The sequence below is a fragment of the Chelonia mydas genome, chromosome 18 (genome assembly GCF_015237465.2).
Source record: "Chelonia mydas isolate rCheMyd1 chromosome 18, rCheMyd1.pri.v2, whole genome shotgun sequence".
In the NCBI taxonomy this organism is placed as follows: Eukaryota; Metazoa; Chordata; order Testudines; family Cheloniidae; genus Chelonia; species Chelonia mydas.
Genome location: NC_051258.2, coordinates 12,155,694 through 12,171,768, shown reverse-complemented (window position 1 = coordinate 12,171,768; position 16,075 = coordinate 12,155,694). Strand labels below are relative to the sequence as shown.

General features: G+C 50.9%; 2 protein-coding genes across 7 annotated transcripts in view; one reads left to right on the top strand and one right to left on the bottom strand.

Moving 5' to 3' along the window:
* PEX14 (peroxisomal biogenesis factor 14) overlaps positions 1-16,075 on the top strand; it is a 196,956-nt gene that overhangs the window by 108,532 nt on the left and 72,349 nt on the right. Inside the window, exon 10 of the mRNA XM_043531590.1 lies at positions 8,119-8,289. Within this exon, the coding sequence (XP_043387525.1) occupies positions 8,119-8,289 (171 nt within the window). The remainder of the gene's footprint in view (positions 1-8,118; positions 8,290-16,075) is intronic.
* Positions 9,504-16,075, bottom strand: part of CASZ1 (castor zinc finger 1) — a 270,749-nt gene continuing 264,177 nt past the window's right edge. For all 6 annotated transcript variants that reach the window (XM_027826756.3, XM_027826753.3, XM_027826770.3 and 3 more), the window contains one exon: positions 9,504-14,659. In XM_027826756.3, coding sequence (XP_027682557.2) covers positions 13,413-14,659 — 1,247 coding nt within the window. In that variant the 3' untranslated portion in view covers positions 9,504-13,412. The remainder of the gene's footprint in view (positions 14,660-16,075) is intronic.

Here is a 16,075-nt window from a genome sequence, read left to right as displayed (position 1 = left end):
GGGGATCTGGTGTGACACGGGTGTGGCGTGAATGCGTCTGGGGGGGATTAGAGAGAAAGAAGAGATGGGATTTATATTTTCTTGACTGGTTTAGAGAAAGCCCCTACTTTTCAGTAGGATTGTGATTGACAGGCCAGGTGATTGGCTCACTGGGTGCCTCTAGAAGTACAACTGGCATACTTGCTGCACGTTTCTCTTTGTGTATACTTGTCTGTCTGTCTGTCACTTTGCCAGGCTCTCTGTCTCTTGTCACTGTGCCTGTCTTGTACAGCATCTCTCTGTTGGTCAGTCAGTCCATCTGTCTCTTTCTCTGCTCTGTTTGTCTCTTTCTCTTCGTCCAACATTCAGAAATGTAATACTTTATCCCATGGTGCTGTAAGCTAGTATCCAAGGCCTTGTCTACAAGAGAAAATAGCACTAATTTAACTTTAATGGTTTTTTAAACCGATTTAGTTAAATTGGTGCAAATCCCTGTGTGGACACTCTCACTTCAGTTTAAACCAGGCTTATTTTGGTTCTGCTTAAAGTGGTTTAAGCTGAAGTACGTTTGACCACACAGAGGATAAGGTGAGGTAACCTGGTGCAACTTTCACTTATAGACAAGCCCTGGTTTAGGGCCTGCTGTCATCTCTGCCCTCCTGCCCCCGTTACACCATCACCAGCAGGTGTCCCCCTCACCCCACTGCCTGTTCGCCAGCTTGCTCCTGTGTTCTCCTTTCCCTTCCCCAGCCCAGCAGTGTACGTGGTACATGCGCTTTTTCTGCCCTCACTCCCGCATCCATCCTAGGAGTGAACAGTGAGCTCTGGTAACGAGAGGAGCTTGTGGTTCCCTAACAACTTTTGTCCCCTTCTGTTTCTTGGGAGGGTGGGGGAGAGTACAGTCTAGTGGTTAGATTAGGAGTGTGTGGGCCTCAAGTTGTGTAAACAACCCCTTTTGCCTCAGTTTCTTCAGCTATAAACCGGACCAGTTTGGGGTAAAGCTGCCTGCTTCGTGGGGGTAGATAGGCTGAGTTCAATCGCGTGTGTAAAACACATGGATTAATGGCATAGGCTGTCCTCTCCTTTGCTGCCCTCACAGCAAATCTGCAGCCTGGGGGACTCCAGGAAGTGGCAGTAGTCTTGCATTGTCAGGGATGCAGCTCAGGTACCTTCCTCTTGGGGGAGTGGGTTCACTCCCCTCCCCAATCCCAGCCGTACCACTGCGCTGCCCCACGGCGCCACAATCCTGAGGAAATCTCACAAGCCCAGGTGCTGCATGTGGGACAGCCAAAAATTCTGCTTCCGCCAATGCCCCAGGTCTGAGTTGAGCACTCAGCCTGGTCAATGTGGCCTGTGGGGGTTTTGACTATAACCTGCTCACAGTGCGAGTGGGTGCTGCAAGTGAAGTGCCTGGCAGACCTGTGCTAGGGGCCTCGCACTGGATGTTAGCGAGGTACTTGTGTGGAGCTGAGTTGGGGGCTGTCGCCGGGAGAATACGGGTGGATGTGGGTGAGGTTCTCATGTAGAGTGGAGTTAGGGGCCTGGCACCGGGAGAGCAGGGGTGGATGTGGGTGAGGTACTTGAGCGGCGCTGACTTATGGGCCTGGCACCAGGAGAGCAGGGGTGGATGTGGATGACGTACTTGTGTGGAGCTGAGTTGGGGGCCTGGCAGCGGGAGAGCAGGGGTGGATGTGGGTGAGGTCTTGAAGTGGAGTTGAGTTCTGGGTCTGGTAGTGGGAGAGCAGCTGTAAATGTCTGTGAGGTACGTTTGTGGATCTGAGCTGGGGGCTTGGCACTGGGCAAGCAGGGTGGATGTGGGTGAGGTACTTGTGTGGAGCTGAGTTGGGGGCTGTCACCGGGCGAATACGGGTGGATGTGGGTGAGGTACTTGTGTGGAGCTGAGTTGGGGGCTGTCACTGAGAGAATATGGGTGGATGTGGGTGAGGTACTTGTGTAGAGTGCAGTTAGGGGCCTGGCACCGGGAGAGCAGGGGTGGATGTGGGTGAGGTACTCAAGTGGCGCTGAGTTAGGGGCCTGGCTCTGGGAGAGCAGGGGTGGATGTTAGTGAGGTACTTGTGTGAAGCTGAGTTGGGGGATGTCGCAGGGAGAATACGGGTGGATGTGGGTGAGGTACTTGTGTGGAGCTGAGTTGGGGGCTGTCGCCGGGAGAATATGGGTGGATGTGGGTGAGGTACTTGTGTAGAGTGCAGTTAGGGGCCTGGCACCGGGAGAGCAGGGGTTGATGTGGGTGAGGTACTCAAGTGGCGCTGAGTTAGGGGCCTGGCTCTGGGAGAGCAGGGGTGGATGTTAGTGAGGTACTTGTGTGAAGCTGAGTTGGGGGCTGTCGCCGGGAGAATACGGGTGGATGTGGGTGAGGTACTTGTGTGGAGCTGAGTTGGGGGCTGTCGCCGGGAGAATACGGGTGGATGTGGGTGAGGTACTTGTGTAGAGTGGAGTTAGGGGCCTGGCACCGGGAGAGCAGGGGTGGATGTGGGTGAGGTACTCGAGTGGTGCTGAGTTAGGGGCCTGGCTCTGGGAGAGCAGGGGTGGATGTTAGTGAGGTACTTGTGTGGAGCTGAGTTGGGGGCTGTCGCCGGGAGAATACGGGTGGATGTGGGTGAGGTTCTCATGTAGAGTGGAGTTAGGGGCCTGGCACCGGGAGAGCAGGGGTGGATGTGGGTGAGGTACTCGAGTGGCGCTGAGTTAGGGGCCTGGCTCTGGGAGAGCAGGGGTGGATGTTAGTGAGGTACTTGTGTGGAGCTGAGTTGGGGGCTGTCACTGAGAGAATACGGGTGGATGTGGGTGAGGTACTTGTGTGGAGCTGAGTTGGGGACTGTCGCCGGGAGAATACGGGTGGATGTGGGTGAGGTTCTCATGTAGAGTGGAGTTAGGGGCCTGGCACCGGGAGAGCAGGGGTGGATGTGGGTGAGGTACTCGAGTGGCGCTGAGTTAGGGGCCTGGCTCTGGGAGAGCAGGGGTGGATGTTAGTGAGGTACTTGTGTGGAGCTGAGTTGGGGGCTGTCACTGAGAGAATATGGGTGGATGTGGGTGAGGTACTTGTGTGGAGCTGAGTTGGGGGCTGTCGCCGGGAGAATATGGGTGGATGTGGGTGAGGTACTTGTGTAGAGTGGAGTTAGGGGCCTGGCACCGGGAGAGCAGGGGTGGATGTGGGTGAGGTACTCGAGTGGTGCTGAGTTAGGGGCCTGGCTCTGGGAGAGCAGGGGTGGATGTTAGTGAGGTACTTGTGTGGAGCTGAGTTGGGGGCTGTCACTGAGAGAATACGGGTGGATGTGGGTGAGGTACTTGTGTGGAGCTGAGTTGGGGGCTGTCGCCAGGAGAATACGAGTGGATGTGGGTGAGGTACTTGTGTGGAGCTGAGTTGGGGGCTGTCGCCGGGAGAATACGGGTGGATGTGGGTGAGGTACTTGTGTAGAGTGGAGTTAGGGGCCTGGCTCTGGGAGAGCAGGGGTGGATATGGGTGAGGTACACGAGTGGCGCTGAGTTAGGGGCCTGGAACCAGGAGAGCAGGGGTGGATGTGGGTGAGGTACACGAGTGGCGCTGAGTTAGGGGCCTGGCTCTGGGAGAGCAGGGGTGGATGTGGGTGAGTACTCAAGCGGAGCTATATGGAGGAAGGTTACTCCCACTCTCTTGCTCCATACCAGGATTTAGTCAGTCTAATATCAGTTCCTCTCATTCCTACTGTCCCCTACATCTGTGTCTCTCCAGTGGCGCCAGTGGAGCTGGTGTCCTGCTTTGCGAGGCTTTCTGGGTTATTTAGAGTCCTTCTTTTACCTTTAGTGCCCCCCACATGTGATTGTTTAAGGTCATTACAAAGTGGGTGTGAGGCCACTCAAAGCCCCCAGGTCATGGTAATGATGGTAATGAGCCCCTTGCTGGGGGCCCCGCCCAGGGTGGTGCTGGTGTGAGCTCCTGGGTGGTGGGTCCCTGCCTGTGGCAGCTGGGGCTGAGAGTAAATGCTGTTGGGGCCTGGTTTCCCGGACAGAGTGAAAAGCATCTCCCCAGACTGCTCCAGTAAGTAGTGGCTAGTGGGAAGGGGAGGGTCTGGGCCAGGGAAAGGCTGCTTAGCTGGCCTGTCAGATAAATCTTTGGCTGTTTACTTAAATCTTCAGTGTTTCTTCATTTGTTTGTTTAAAATTTTCCCTGCCAAAAAAGAGCAAAAGGAAGGAGGGAAGCCACCCCATTGGCCAAGCTAAGCTACCTCTGCCATGGAGATGCTCCACGAGCCGGGGCAGAGCCCAGGGATAGAGATCACCCAGTCACCACCAGGGTAAGGTGAAAAAACAGCCCCAGGAGAGAACAAAGCTCTTCACAGCAAATGGACTGCAGAGTTGGGAGCCCTAAAGGAAAAGAGACTGTATCTCAGCCCCATTCTTGCCCCAGAGCCTGTGTGGAGGGGCCCTGAGCCCCCATCCTAGCCACCACCCCAACAAGTGTTTTTCAGACAACCCCTGCCTTCCCCCCTACTCCCCAGGGATTCTCCCCCCTACAGAGTTAGTTATTGTCAGCTTCCGGGCTCCAGCACAGCTAGGTCAGGTCAGGAGACAGAGAGGGAAAGCTGGGGTTTCCTGCCAGACTATTGTGTTTTGACACACTTGTGTCCACAATACACAGACTCAAAATCACCCTCACTCACCTTTCTGTTGTGTGCACATGCACACCCAGACCTCCTCTCTCTCACACGCACCCTTCCTTACACAAGCCTGGTCTGTGTCACACTCACACTTGCATGCCCATACGCACTGCAGGCACCCTCACAGGCCATTCCTGAAGTTGGCACAACAAGCCCTGTGTACTGCATGTACATATGTGTGCACATGGTTTCACATGCATACAAACTTAGACGCAGACTTGCATACACACAGAGACCCCCTTCCATACTATATGTACACACAAATGCCCAGACTTACATACACATTCAGTAGTGTACACACATGCGCACACTCTCACTCTTTCTAGGCTTGGCCCGCAAGTTTCACCCTTATCTGTACAAAAAAAGAGTTTTTCTGATATGAAACTCTCATAACATCCCTGCAGTCTGGGTGCCTTTCATTTGGAGTGATACAAGCTCCTCAGGGACTTTCAGCTACAGCTTTAAAGTTTATGTTCTCATAGGAGAAGAAATGAGATTTTACTGTCATTTTGTAAAGCTCCTGCCTCAAGTTCCCTCCGCTCCATGGTGAGGCAAGCACTCGTTTGCTACCCCAAGAGCTTCCTTTTCAAAGGGGCCTCCCCTGAGCTTTCAGAATGGTGCCTGCAGGTGGTTGACGTGAGCTTTTGTGTGTGAGAGCGTTGGGTTTGGGAGTGCAAATCAGGGGCATAGATGGAAAGTGCAGAGCAAGCAACTGGTGCACTTTGTGTCACGTGTAAAATCTTACCTCTGGGAAATGCTTATGCAAAAATGTGCAGGGGATTTGAGAGCCTGATTGTGAAACTCTGAGCTTATCGTTTCTGTTTGATCTTAACCCCCCTTTCTTTCTCTTACCTGACACTCACAAATATCTCTCTCTCTGGGATATTTTGCATTATTACCCCAGACTCCCCACTCTCATCCTCCCTGAGGTCCCCCAATAATTGTGCCCTATGAAAATCTTCTTTCCTAGAGCTTTGGAGATAAATCCCATGGTGTAGCATGGTTGGGAGGGGAGGGGTCAGGAGACAACAGCTGGCCTCCAGCCCAAGGCTGAGTGGGAAGGGCAGTGCCAGAGCATGGAGGGAACTGGCTCCATTCATTTCCCTTTTATGTCTGCCCCATCTCTGGTGTCCAGCTTGCCGAGGGAAAGAGCAGCTCTTGCCCTGGCCATGGTGCAAGCAGGAGGCCATCCTAGAGTCACTCTTCATTGTCCTTCAAGGAGGCAAGCAGGCCAAATCCCTGCCCTCCTGTGGGAGATTCTCTGTTCTTTGTCCTGAATAGTAGGAGCCTGGAGGTTTGTGGTGGAAGCTTGCTCAGTGCTTCACGCCTCACCTACTGCTCCCCCAGCTATTCCACTTCTGGGCTCCCCACGCAGCTTTACCGATGCCCCACATTTCTGACTAGAGACCCTACCCCACTGTTCCAGGCCTGGGCCCTGCACAGCTGTGACTGGACCAATTCAGATTTGGTTCTCAAGACAGTTGATGGCCTGGCTTATGTAATTGAAGATGATTCGTCTATAGCAAGTCACTGGGCCTCCCTTAAGTGCACCGCGCCTTGGAACTCCCATGGTGCTTCTGCGTGATTGTCCAAGGCTGGGGCAGACTGTGCTCTGTTTGAAGCCCAGATGGCTGCTTCTCCCTCTTCCCAAGAAGTTACAAAAGTCTTGAATTTGCCTCCATTTGGGTGTAGGAGGCATTGTGCCGCCAGAGCTAATTAAAACAATAAAACATGTTTTACTGCATTTTCTACTCAGGTGATCAAGCTGTGAGGAGCATCTCTCTGGGCACTAGCCGTGGCTAATCGCTCTCTGCCTGCTGCAGCAGTGACTGCTTGCCTGGCTCACTCCCTGGGTTTCTGGCTCTCTGTGGCCCTTGCTGGGTCGAGTGTTGGTTCTGGCTTTTGGTGATTGAGCTGAAGAGGTACCCGATGAGAAAAATCAGAGATTCTTATAGCTCAGACTTACGTAATTCTGGGGCATCAGGAGGGGCACAACTAAACGCACCATTTTCCTAATACACTTTTTACTTCCCCTGTTGAGACAGAGGCTGGGGTTGGCCTGTAGCTAAAGGAAATGTCGGCGCCTTGTACCGCCACACTGTCCAGTACCCCCTGTTTCAAGCTAACACTGATACCTGACCTCTTGATTTCTCTCTTGCTGGCCCTCATGATGAAGGGGCCCCCACTTGTCCCCATTAGTGTGTCCTCAATTACTCTGCATGCTCTTTATTTACTTTCAGGCAGGCTTGTACCGTAGCCACCTCCAGCAGGTGAAGGGCAGTGAACTTGTTTGGAAAGGGAAAGGCCGTGCATCCCCAAGTTCGTGTTGTGCATTTGGGCCTCTGTGTGTATGCGCACAGTGCAGTGCATGTGTGTGCTGAAATGCACCGAAGGCTGTAGCTGTCAGGCCCCAGAGCCTGGCAGGCCCTATCTCTAGTGGGGAGGGCCTGAAGGGAGTGTGGCAGCAATGGCTTTCATTTGTTGAACTTGCTTTGTCTCCCATAAATTACTCACTCTTTTATTTAAGTGCAATGAGAGCCTCACAAAGAGCAGGCAAGTCCCAACGCGAGCCTCCCAGCTGCGTGTGTGTGTGTGCGCGCCTGCCTGCCTGTTGGAAACGTCCCACGTGCTGCGGGCAGAGCTCCAGCATGAACAAACCTCTGCGCTCCGAGGGCGGCTTAGGAGCGTGTTCGGATAATGACATCTGAAAACAGGATGGCTGGGAGCAGAAGCGGAGCAACCAGGGGGCTTTGAAAGAGAGAGGAGTCTTAATCCCCTCTGCTAACAAGGAGGCGGCAGCTGCCAAGGCAGCAACGTTTGGCAGGCTCTGCGCTGCTGCTTCTGGGCTCCCGTTGATGGGTGGCAGAGAGGGTAACATGGCACAAATAGACACCTTGCCAGGGGCAGCTGAGGGGAGGGGCAAGGCAGGGGAGCGGGGCGTCTTTCTTTGAGTGACATGAGCTGCTCGGACTGTGGTGGGAGGGACTCGGAAATGGTTAGCTCAGCCGCAAGGTTCTGGGCCAGGCCTGTCTGTAGGAGCATCTCACCTGGCACTGCCAGGGCTGAGGAACAAGGCTGCAAGGTGATGAATGCTGTGAGAGTCAAGCGCCTGCCTTCAGTGTCTGGGGGCCGTCTGTGCTTTGAGGACAATCAGTCCCAGCCCTGCTTGGCAGGCAGGTGGATTTGTGTTGGGCCTGAGGGTGGCCATTTAAGGCAGGTTTCACTGTGCATGGATGAGACATGTAGACAACATGTCAGTTCAGCGGAAGCTCCTTTGCCTAGGTACAGCGGATCTATAGACACAGGCTGAACAGGGGACAGCTTTATTACACAGTGTGGATGTGAGCTGAGGTGAAAGGATGGCACATCCCTCTCTCCAAGTGGGTAGGCCTGGAATAATTCTTGTTTGGGGACCAACAGTGGTGCATGAGCAAGCTGTATTGCACACCCACTGGGGCTCTAGCTAATCTAGTATCTGTTTCTCCAGCCAGCACTCAGCACTGCAGGATCTGCTGCTCTGGAGCGGTGCCGCATCACACTTGGGCAGGGCATTCCAGCGCTGCCCAAAGCCAACAGCCTGTGCATCTAATCCCAGGTGGCAGTCACGCCAGCCTACAGATATGCAGCATGATGTGGGCAGATCCCTGCTAAAAGCCAGGTAAATAGCAATTTATGCCAGAATGGACTTGGGCTCTCTTCTGCCTGTTTGTTGGTCCCCCTGCCTGGAACGGGGTTCTTTACTAGCCCGACCATGGCATAGGGCTTTAACACTGCAGTTTATAGAAGCTAGCTTGTGTAGCCTTCCAGCAAAGGCGCTTGCCTTTCCCCAACACCATCTCATGACTCCAGGAGGTCCCTGTTCTCGCTTGGGTAGGCTAGTCTGTACACAGTTTATGGTGCGTAGACATACCTCAATCCTGCAAACAACACTGAACACACATGGATACACTTTACACATGTGAGTAGCCCCAGTGAATACTCTGAGTAAAATTACTCATGTGCTTAAATGTTTGCAGGAGCTGGGGGGCATCGTCAGTAGGGCTCATCCCCTCAACTCTTTGGAGTCCAGATGAAAACATCACTCAGGTGCCAATCATATAATCGTGGCTGGTTAATAGAGAGGCTCTGCCCTGGCACTGGTGGCAGCCCCGGGATGGGGGCCTTAAGAAACCACAACCAGTCAGAAACCTCTGAGATCCTTAAAAATAAACAAGCCAGAGACCAATAAACCCGATGAATAAGGCAACTTCGTCATTTGGTTGGTTGGTTGGTTTTTTTTCCAGTTTTTATTGAGTGAAAATGTCAAACCTTGCATCAGTCATGCAAAAAAAAAAAAAAATCAAATAAATAAAACACATATATTAAATTTCTAATAGCACTAAATTCAAGTGGAAAAATATTCAGTTCTTAATAATGCAGGTGCCGAAGAGACCAGATTCAAGTAAATCAGAGCACACCGTCCTGTTTAGGGTGGTTTATTTTCTTTTCACTTTCTGCATTTTTTTTTGTCTCAAAACCTATATATATCTATCTATATATCTATATATATGTATATACATATAGATATATACACACACACATATATATGTGCATACATATTGTTTTTATATTTATATATATACACATACATATTTATAAAACATTAAAAAGAGCATTGGTGGTTCAAGCATTAATTCCCTCCCCTCCCCCCATGGAAATAAAAATAAAACAACAACAAAACAAAATTACACATTTAAAATTCAAAATGAGCTAGCAATGGCTTATAGTCCTAGTGTGCAATATGGATATTACAAAAGGCTAAAATTCTCCCTCCCTTTTTTTTTTAAATCTTGGGGATTTTTTTTTGTTTTGTTTTTTTTGCTACATTGAAAAAAAGTTTTTTTAAACTTTTTTTTTTTTTTTTTTTTTTTATAAAATTTCTTCTACACAGACATTAATCCAGTTGAGTGTGTGTCTAGAATGGCCTAGTTGCTTGTTTTTCTCTCTTCAGCAGCGAATGGTGGCAGAATTGGGAGGGTTTGTCTCAAGGGCTTTGTTTTTTGTTTGTTTGTGTGTTTGTTTTTATTTTGTTTTGAACAGACTAATTCGGTCTTGTCTCTCCCGCTCCTAAGTCAGTCAGTTGAACTCCCTGGTCCTCAGGTCAGCAAGCTATTTTAAACACATGCCTAAATTTCATCATGTGAGCAGCCCCACTGACTCCAGTGCTTAAAGTCATACACCACTTGCTGAACTGGAGTCCTGTGTACTGTACATGACCTCAGTTCAGGAACGCACTTAAATCCATCCCTGTTCAGCAACTCCCTTAAGGAAATGCTTAACTAGAAGCCCATGTTTACGTCTCATTAAAATAACCACACAATTTATTTGCTATGCTTAAAGGCTTTGCTGAATCAGGGTCTTTATGTGGCAAAAAAGACTTGTTGGTTTTAACCCATCTTGAGTTTTCAGTTGGAAAGAAAGAAAGAAAAGGAAATGCAATCAGGGATAGGCAGATGGAGCAGTGCGGGTCAACCTGAGGCCCCATCTTGAGGCGGTGGGCACTCTCAGTGAGTACTATGGGGGGGAGTTCAGCGTGTTGCCAGATCAGGCCGTTGTTGGGTGGGCTGAGTCTGGTACTAGCCTGTCCTTTCCCAGTGCCAGCTCCTGAAAATAAGAACTGTCTAAGGTAGGAAGAGGGTTTGATGTATGGGTCAGAGATGGATGGGGGGGCAGGGATGAGTCATAAACGCAGCTCCTGCTTGAGGCACTGTGGGGTTGACAGTGAGGGAGGGAGTGGTGGTTCTCTTCTCAGACCTCTGCCCTACACAGCTGCTTTCACTTGCCACCTTATAGGATTCAGTCAGTGGAGGCTGGTGAGATCTGAACATGGGGAGGCAAAACTGAAGATGCAGGCTCCTAGCTGTCCTGCATAGCAACCACTAGCTGCAGGGAGCTATCCATCTCCATTATCTTACCCCTTCCAGGGGCCCCCCAATCCTGAACACCCTTATGACTGTATGGAGTTCTAAGCTTGCAGTCCCATTGAAGTAAATGGCAAAACACCGCTGATGTCAATGGTGCAAATTAAGCACTGCTGTGTGTATTTGCAGATTTGGAGCCATGTTAGGACTAGAGGGTTTTCTATAGCACCCATCACGCTAGTAGGTAAGTTCTTGGACAAGGGCAACACAGTATAAAACCTGCAGCTAAATGCTCTAAGTACAGCCAATCTAACCCATCCTGCCTCTGGGACAACATGCCCCAAGTCCCTCTCTGTACTCACTGAGGAAACTAGCTTCCTTATATTGGTGTGTGTGGGGAATAATAGGGGAGGACTGTACTAGAAAACAAGAAGCGGGGTGGGGGGGCGGGGAAGAGTAACAAACAAAAATAAAAGCCACACAAATAACCGCTAGGAAACCCCCGCCCCCACCATTTTAAATTAAACTACAAACTTCTTTTCACAACAGCCATTTGTTTGTCTACAAAATTCAAGTTAAAATTCGGAATCGTGCAGCTCCAGTCAGTGCTAGGAGTATGAAGACAGCCTCAAACCATGAGGTTAAGGCCCCTCCCTCCTCTGCTGCCCCCTACCAATAAATGCTAAAAAAAAAAAAAAAAAAACCCCAAACCCTGAAAGAGAAAAAAAAAATTGCACACAAGTAACCAAATCTAGGCTCTAAGGGGCTATCCAGAAGGCAGGCCCGTCTCCCTCTGGCAGGCATTGTTTCTCTTTGTTCTATATATAATAACCTTTAAAGGAAAAATACTGTACAATCCTTTTTTTTTTATTTTTTTCCTTTTTCTCTCCCCCCCCCCCCTTTCCTTTTTAAGCATTATCCGAACATCTCCCTGCATTTAAACAGCTGAGGAGCTTGTCTATCATTCAGACCCAGATCCGCGCTGGCTCCTTAGGAAAATAATAAGAAAACAACCCAAACTGCTTGAGGCCTCTTTCTGTGTAGGGTAGAAATGAATGACAGGGATTCCTTGGGCTTAGGGGGTTTGTTATTAGAAAAAACAGAACAAAATAAACAAGGGCAAAGTCTTAGACACAAGGGAGCAAAATGCCCAGTTGGTCTACACACTGGCACTGAAATCACTACATCAAGCTTCATTCACACCTTTAGTCCTTCTGGGGCCAGTGCACATGTGTAGACAAGCTCTCTGTCTCAGGACTTGGGGGTCAAACAGCAACTGTCATCTATGAGAATGCTGGATAGTCTCCTGTAGTGTGTGTGTGTAAACTCTTTCCTGGCAGGGTTGGGGGAAGAGAACAGTGGGAGAGCTTGTAACCATTTGAGTGCTGTAGGTCTGTCCAGCTACCATGGTGCTGCCTGCAGGCACTGCATGAACTGTGCTGCAGGCCTTGGTGCCATTCGCCCATGTGGAGTAGGCTTGACACCCTGCTGCACTGCAGGTAGCAGTGCCCTCAGGTTCCACTGCTCGCCGTGCCACAGGAGTGGCTGACAGCAGACAAGGGTATTTGGGTGCAGGACCTGAGCAAGCAATAGCTCTCTATCCAGCATCTGAGGAGAGAGCCAAGTTGGCCCAGTGTCTGCATTAATCCCCCCCACCCTTTCTGTGTGGGTGGTGGCTATGCTCTCTCTCCCCTTCGGGAAATTCATTAGCCTTTGCACAGAATCTACTTGCCCACCCTCACCTTGAGGAGGAAAACACTGAGGATACTCTGCTTGCTCATCATTTAAAAAATTCAATCGCCCTGCATCAGAGGGCAAGTAGCATTTAGCAAGGCATTGCTCCTCCAGCTGCACCAAGGCAAAGGATGCTAATCTCACCTTCTACTCCTGCTTCCATTCACAGCCTGCCTGAGACAGGGGTGCTGTCTCTGAAGCACCAAAAAGAAAGAGCCTAAATCTGGAGAAAAAAGGGTAGCACCTGGGGATGGGAGTGGGGGTTAAACCCCAGTCCTCCAGTGTGAGTGACAGACCCTTTAACCGCCATATGGCGACCTTCCCTACCATGGCTGCAGCTAGATCACTACCAGGAGATCAGCAGGAGCTGGGGGAGGTGACCTACAGCTGTTCCGACAGTTCTAGACAAAGGGAAGCTTAACAATATAAATAGCATTTAAAAATTATTATTAATAATAATAAAGAGGATCTGGAAGAACAGAGAAGTGTTCCATTCCCAGCCCCACTGATTCATTAATGCTTCCTCGTTTGTAAGACAATAAATACCCCCTCCCACCCTTGCTGTCTGGTGCATCAGTCTCTCCCATTTATTTAATGCTGGAAAAAAGAAAAAGACCTCCCCGCCCCCACTGGTAAAGGCTTAGCTAGTTGCCTTTGTGCCACCAGTTCCTTACACGCACTTAAAAAAACCCATATAATTCTAAAATTCATCACCTGCCATCCCCACACCCCCCTTCCGAGGAGTGGAGATTATTATTAGTATCATACAACTAAAACCATGGAAAAATAAAATCCAGAAATAAAAGAGGGGGGAAAAGCCCACCCCAAAAGAAGGGGTCCCGAGACTGGGCACACGCCCCACAATGGGGGGAGGAAAGGAGAGCAGATGTCACCCTCAGAGCTAGTGTCCATCTAGAAGGGTTTCGTGTCTCTGCGTCCTGCCCTGTCTTCTGTCATCCGCAGAATGAAGTGATGGTGCGCTGGCCCCATGCGACCATGTCTGACCTGTCGGTCCTGTGGGGCCTCATGCGTGCGGTGTGGAGTTCGTTTTGTCGCTTTCCGTCCCGGTGCTTTGTTCTCGCCTCAAAAGGGGTCCTCTTAATAATTTCATTTAAGAGCAAAACCAAACCTGCTTCTGTCTCTAAGGTTAAGGAGAAGCTGCCGGTGCGAGGGTGTGGGTTGGGGTCAGGGCAGGGGTGGGGGCTGATGTGAGGTCTGGGTTTGGCTCACCCAGAGGCCTGGAAGCATCGCCGTGGTCTATGGAAGTAGAGGCCTCCCCTGTTTCCCCATCCTCTTTAGTGGCCAGGCCCTCAGGGTCGGGGAGTGACTCTTCAGAGTCTGTGTTCAGGTCTTCCTCCTCCTCCTCCTCCTCCTCATCGTCGTCATCATCATCATCGTCATCCTCTTCATCATCATCCTCTTCCTCATTTATCTCCTCCTCCTCGTCCTCATCTTGGGATGAGTCGTCTTCATCCTCCACATCGCCGGAGTTGGATACCATCACCCTGCTCTCGTGAGGGCTTGTCCCTGCTCTGCTGGGTGATGGGCCAGCAGCAGCCTCCGGTAGCTTCTTGCTGAGGTCCAAGGAGTCATTGAGGCCCACGCCAGCTGCATTCTGCAGGAAGAAGAGGGAGCTGTTGGCATCAGTGCTGAGGTTGAGGGAGCTGTCCAGGTTTACGGAAGAGTTCTGGATGTCATACTCCAGGGTGGAGTGATGGAGGCCCTCGGGGCCGGGAGAGATGGCTGGCAGCTCCCCCCGCTCCTGTTTCTCATGCTTGCGCTTGTGTGAGTCCATCTGTGACATGCCCACCACCGTATGCTTGCAGCCGGGGTAGGTGCAGTGGAAGTGGGAGCACTTGAGCTTGTACTTGCAGTCGGGCACCTCGCAGTCCACGCTGGAGCTGAACTGGCAGAAGCCGGCAGCGCTGATGACGTCCTGCTTGCCGTGGTGCTTGCGGTGGGCGGTCACCTTGGTGCTGTCGGTGCAGCGGAAGCCGCAGCGCAGGCAGTGGAAGTGCGTGCTGTTGCCAGAGAACTGGCAGTCAGGGAAGCTGCAGCTCAGCGAGGACTTGAAGCGCTTGAAGTCGTCCAGCACCAGGTTGTCGACGCGGTCGTGATGCTGGGCGTGCTTATACATGTGGGTGCGGCCGCAGAACTTGTAGCCGCAGTTCTCCCGGGTGCAGTGGTAGTGGGTGACCTTGAGGGAGAACTGGCAGTTGGTGTCCTTGCAGTCCTCGTAGAGATCGTAGCGCCGGAAACCCTCCAGCATCATCCCCTCGTCCAGCATCTTGCGCGAGGAGGCTGTCTTGCGGCGCTTACCAAATGGAGACATATCCTCAATGATCCAGAAGCGCTTTTTGGCCCCCGAGGCAGTTGGCATGGTGATGGTGTTCCCTGGGAATAGGAAGAGGAAAGTGGTGTTACTCATAGAGGGGCAGCAGGAACTCCTATCACCTCCTGTAACCAACATGGTACTTGCCAGGTTGGATCATACCCCGTATTCTACCTACGACCCGTGGCCAATGCACGATGCTGCAGGGGAAGCAGCCCCCAACCCAGTAAGTCACCTGACCAGCCTTGTATCCTGGACAGGGGCTGAGGAAGGTGTGCCGATTAGTGCTCATTCAATATTGTGGCAGTAGTCAACCTGATTTCCTGACACACTCTACCCCCATGCTATTTGTGTTGCTTGGCACCAGGAAATCCTTATAGTTGCCACTCTTGTAGATGTGATAATGTCCAAGCATCAGCTGTTGCTTCTTGTCAGGGTCAAAAATCTCCCAGCCTCTCCTGTCACTTTATTTCTAGTCCTCCATCCCCAGGAGTAAGCTCATCCCAGTCCACGGAATGTGGCACTTTCATTGATCTTTGATTGCTCCTTTCACCCCAAACAATCCCCAAGTGCTTTATAAACTATACACAGCGTCCTTCTCCCTCACTGCTATTTAATAGGGCACAGCTATTTAGGACAGGAAGTGGAGAAGACTCACCGCATCTAATTAAAACTGCAAGGGGGGATTTTTAGAAGCAGGATGCACTTTGGCCAGAATCAGCCTAAATATTACACTGATGAGCACACACAGACAGATGTTCAGTAGGGGTAATTCTCAAATGACTATCCATTGGGCTCCAAGAGAAAAATCCCACTTTTAAAGCCTTTCCTTGAGCCTCAACAATCAACCCGCTTGCCACTAAGGGACCAATATCAGTTTCCCATCCTTGGAGATAGGTGCCGGAGTCCCAGAGGACTGAACCTGATACCAAGAATTTGACCACCTTACATCCACATTTCCTTCCTCTTCTGCCCACTGGTTATTCCTCAGGTCAAATCATAGACTCAGAGACTTTACAGTCATGATCATCTAATCTGATCTCCTGCATATCGCAGGCCACAGAACTTCACCCACCCACTCCTGTAATAGACCCCTAGCCTTTGACTGAGTTACTGACATCCTCAAATCATGGTTTAAAGACTTAAAGTTACAGAGAATCCACCATTTGCACCTGGCAGTGACCGGTACCCCATGCTGCAGAGGAAGACGAAAAACCCCTAGCTCCAGATCCAGTGTGCTCAGAGCAGGACTCGGGGAGGCAAGAAGACTTTCTCACCAGGTGCAAAATGGTGAATTTCACTGGAAATTACAGTTTCCCATTAAAACGGGCCTTCCTGAGCTGCATGCTGGGGCTGCCATCCTGTTGAAAAGAGGCATGGTCTGTGTCATGAGTGTCTGGGTCCCAGCACCGAAGCAGTTTGCATCCTGCTCTAGGAGTCTGAAGACGCACTCGACCATTTGTTTGAATGCTGTAAAG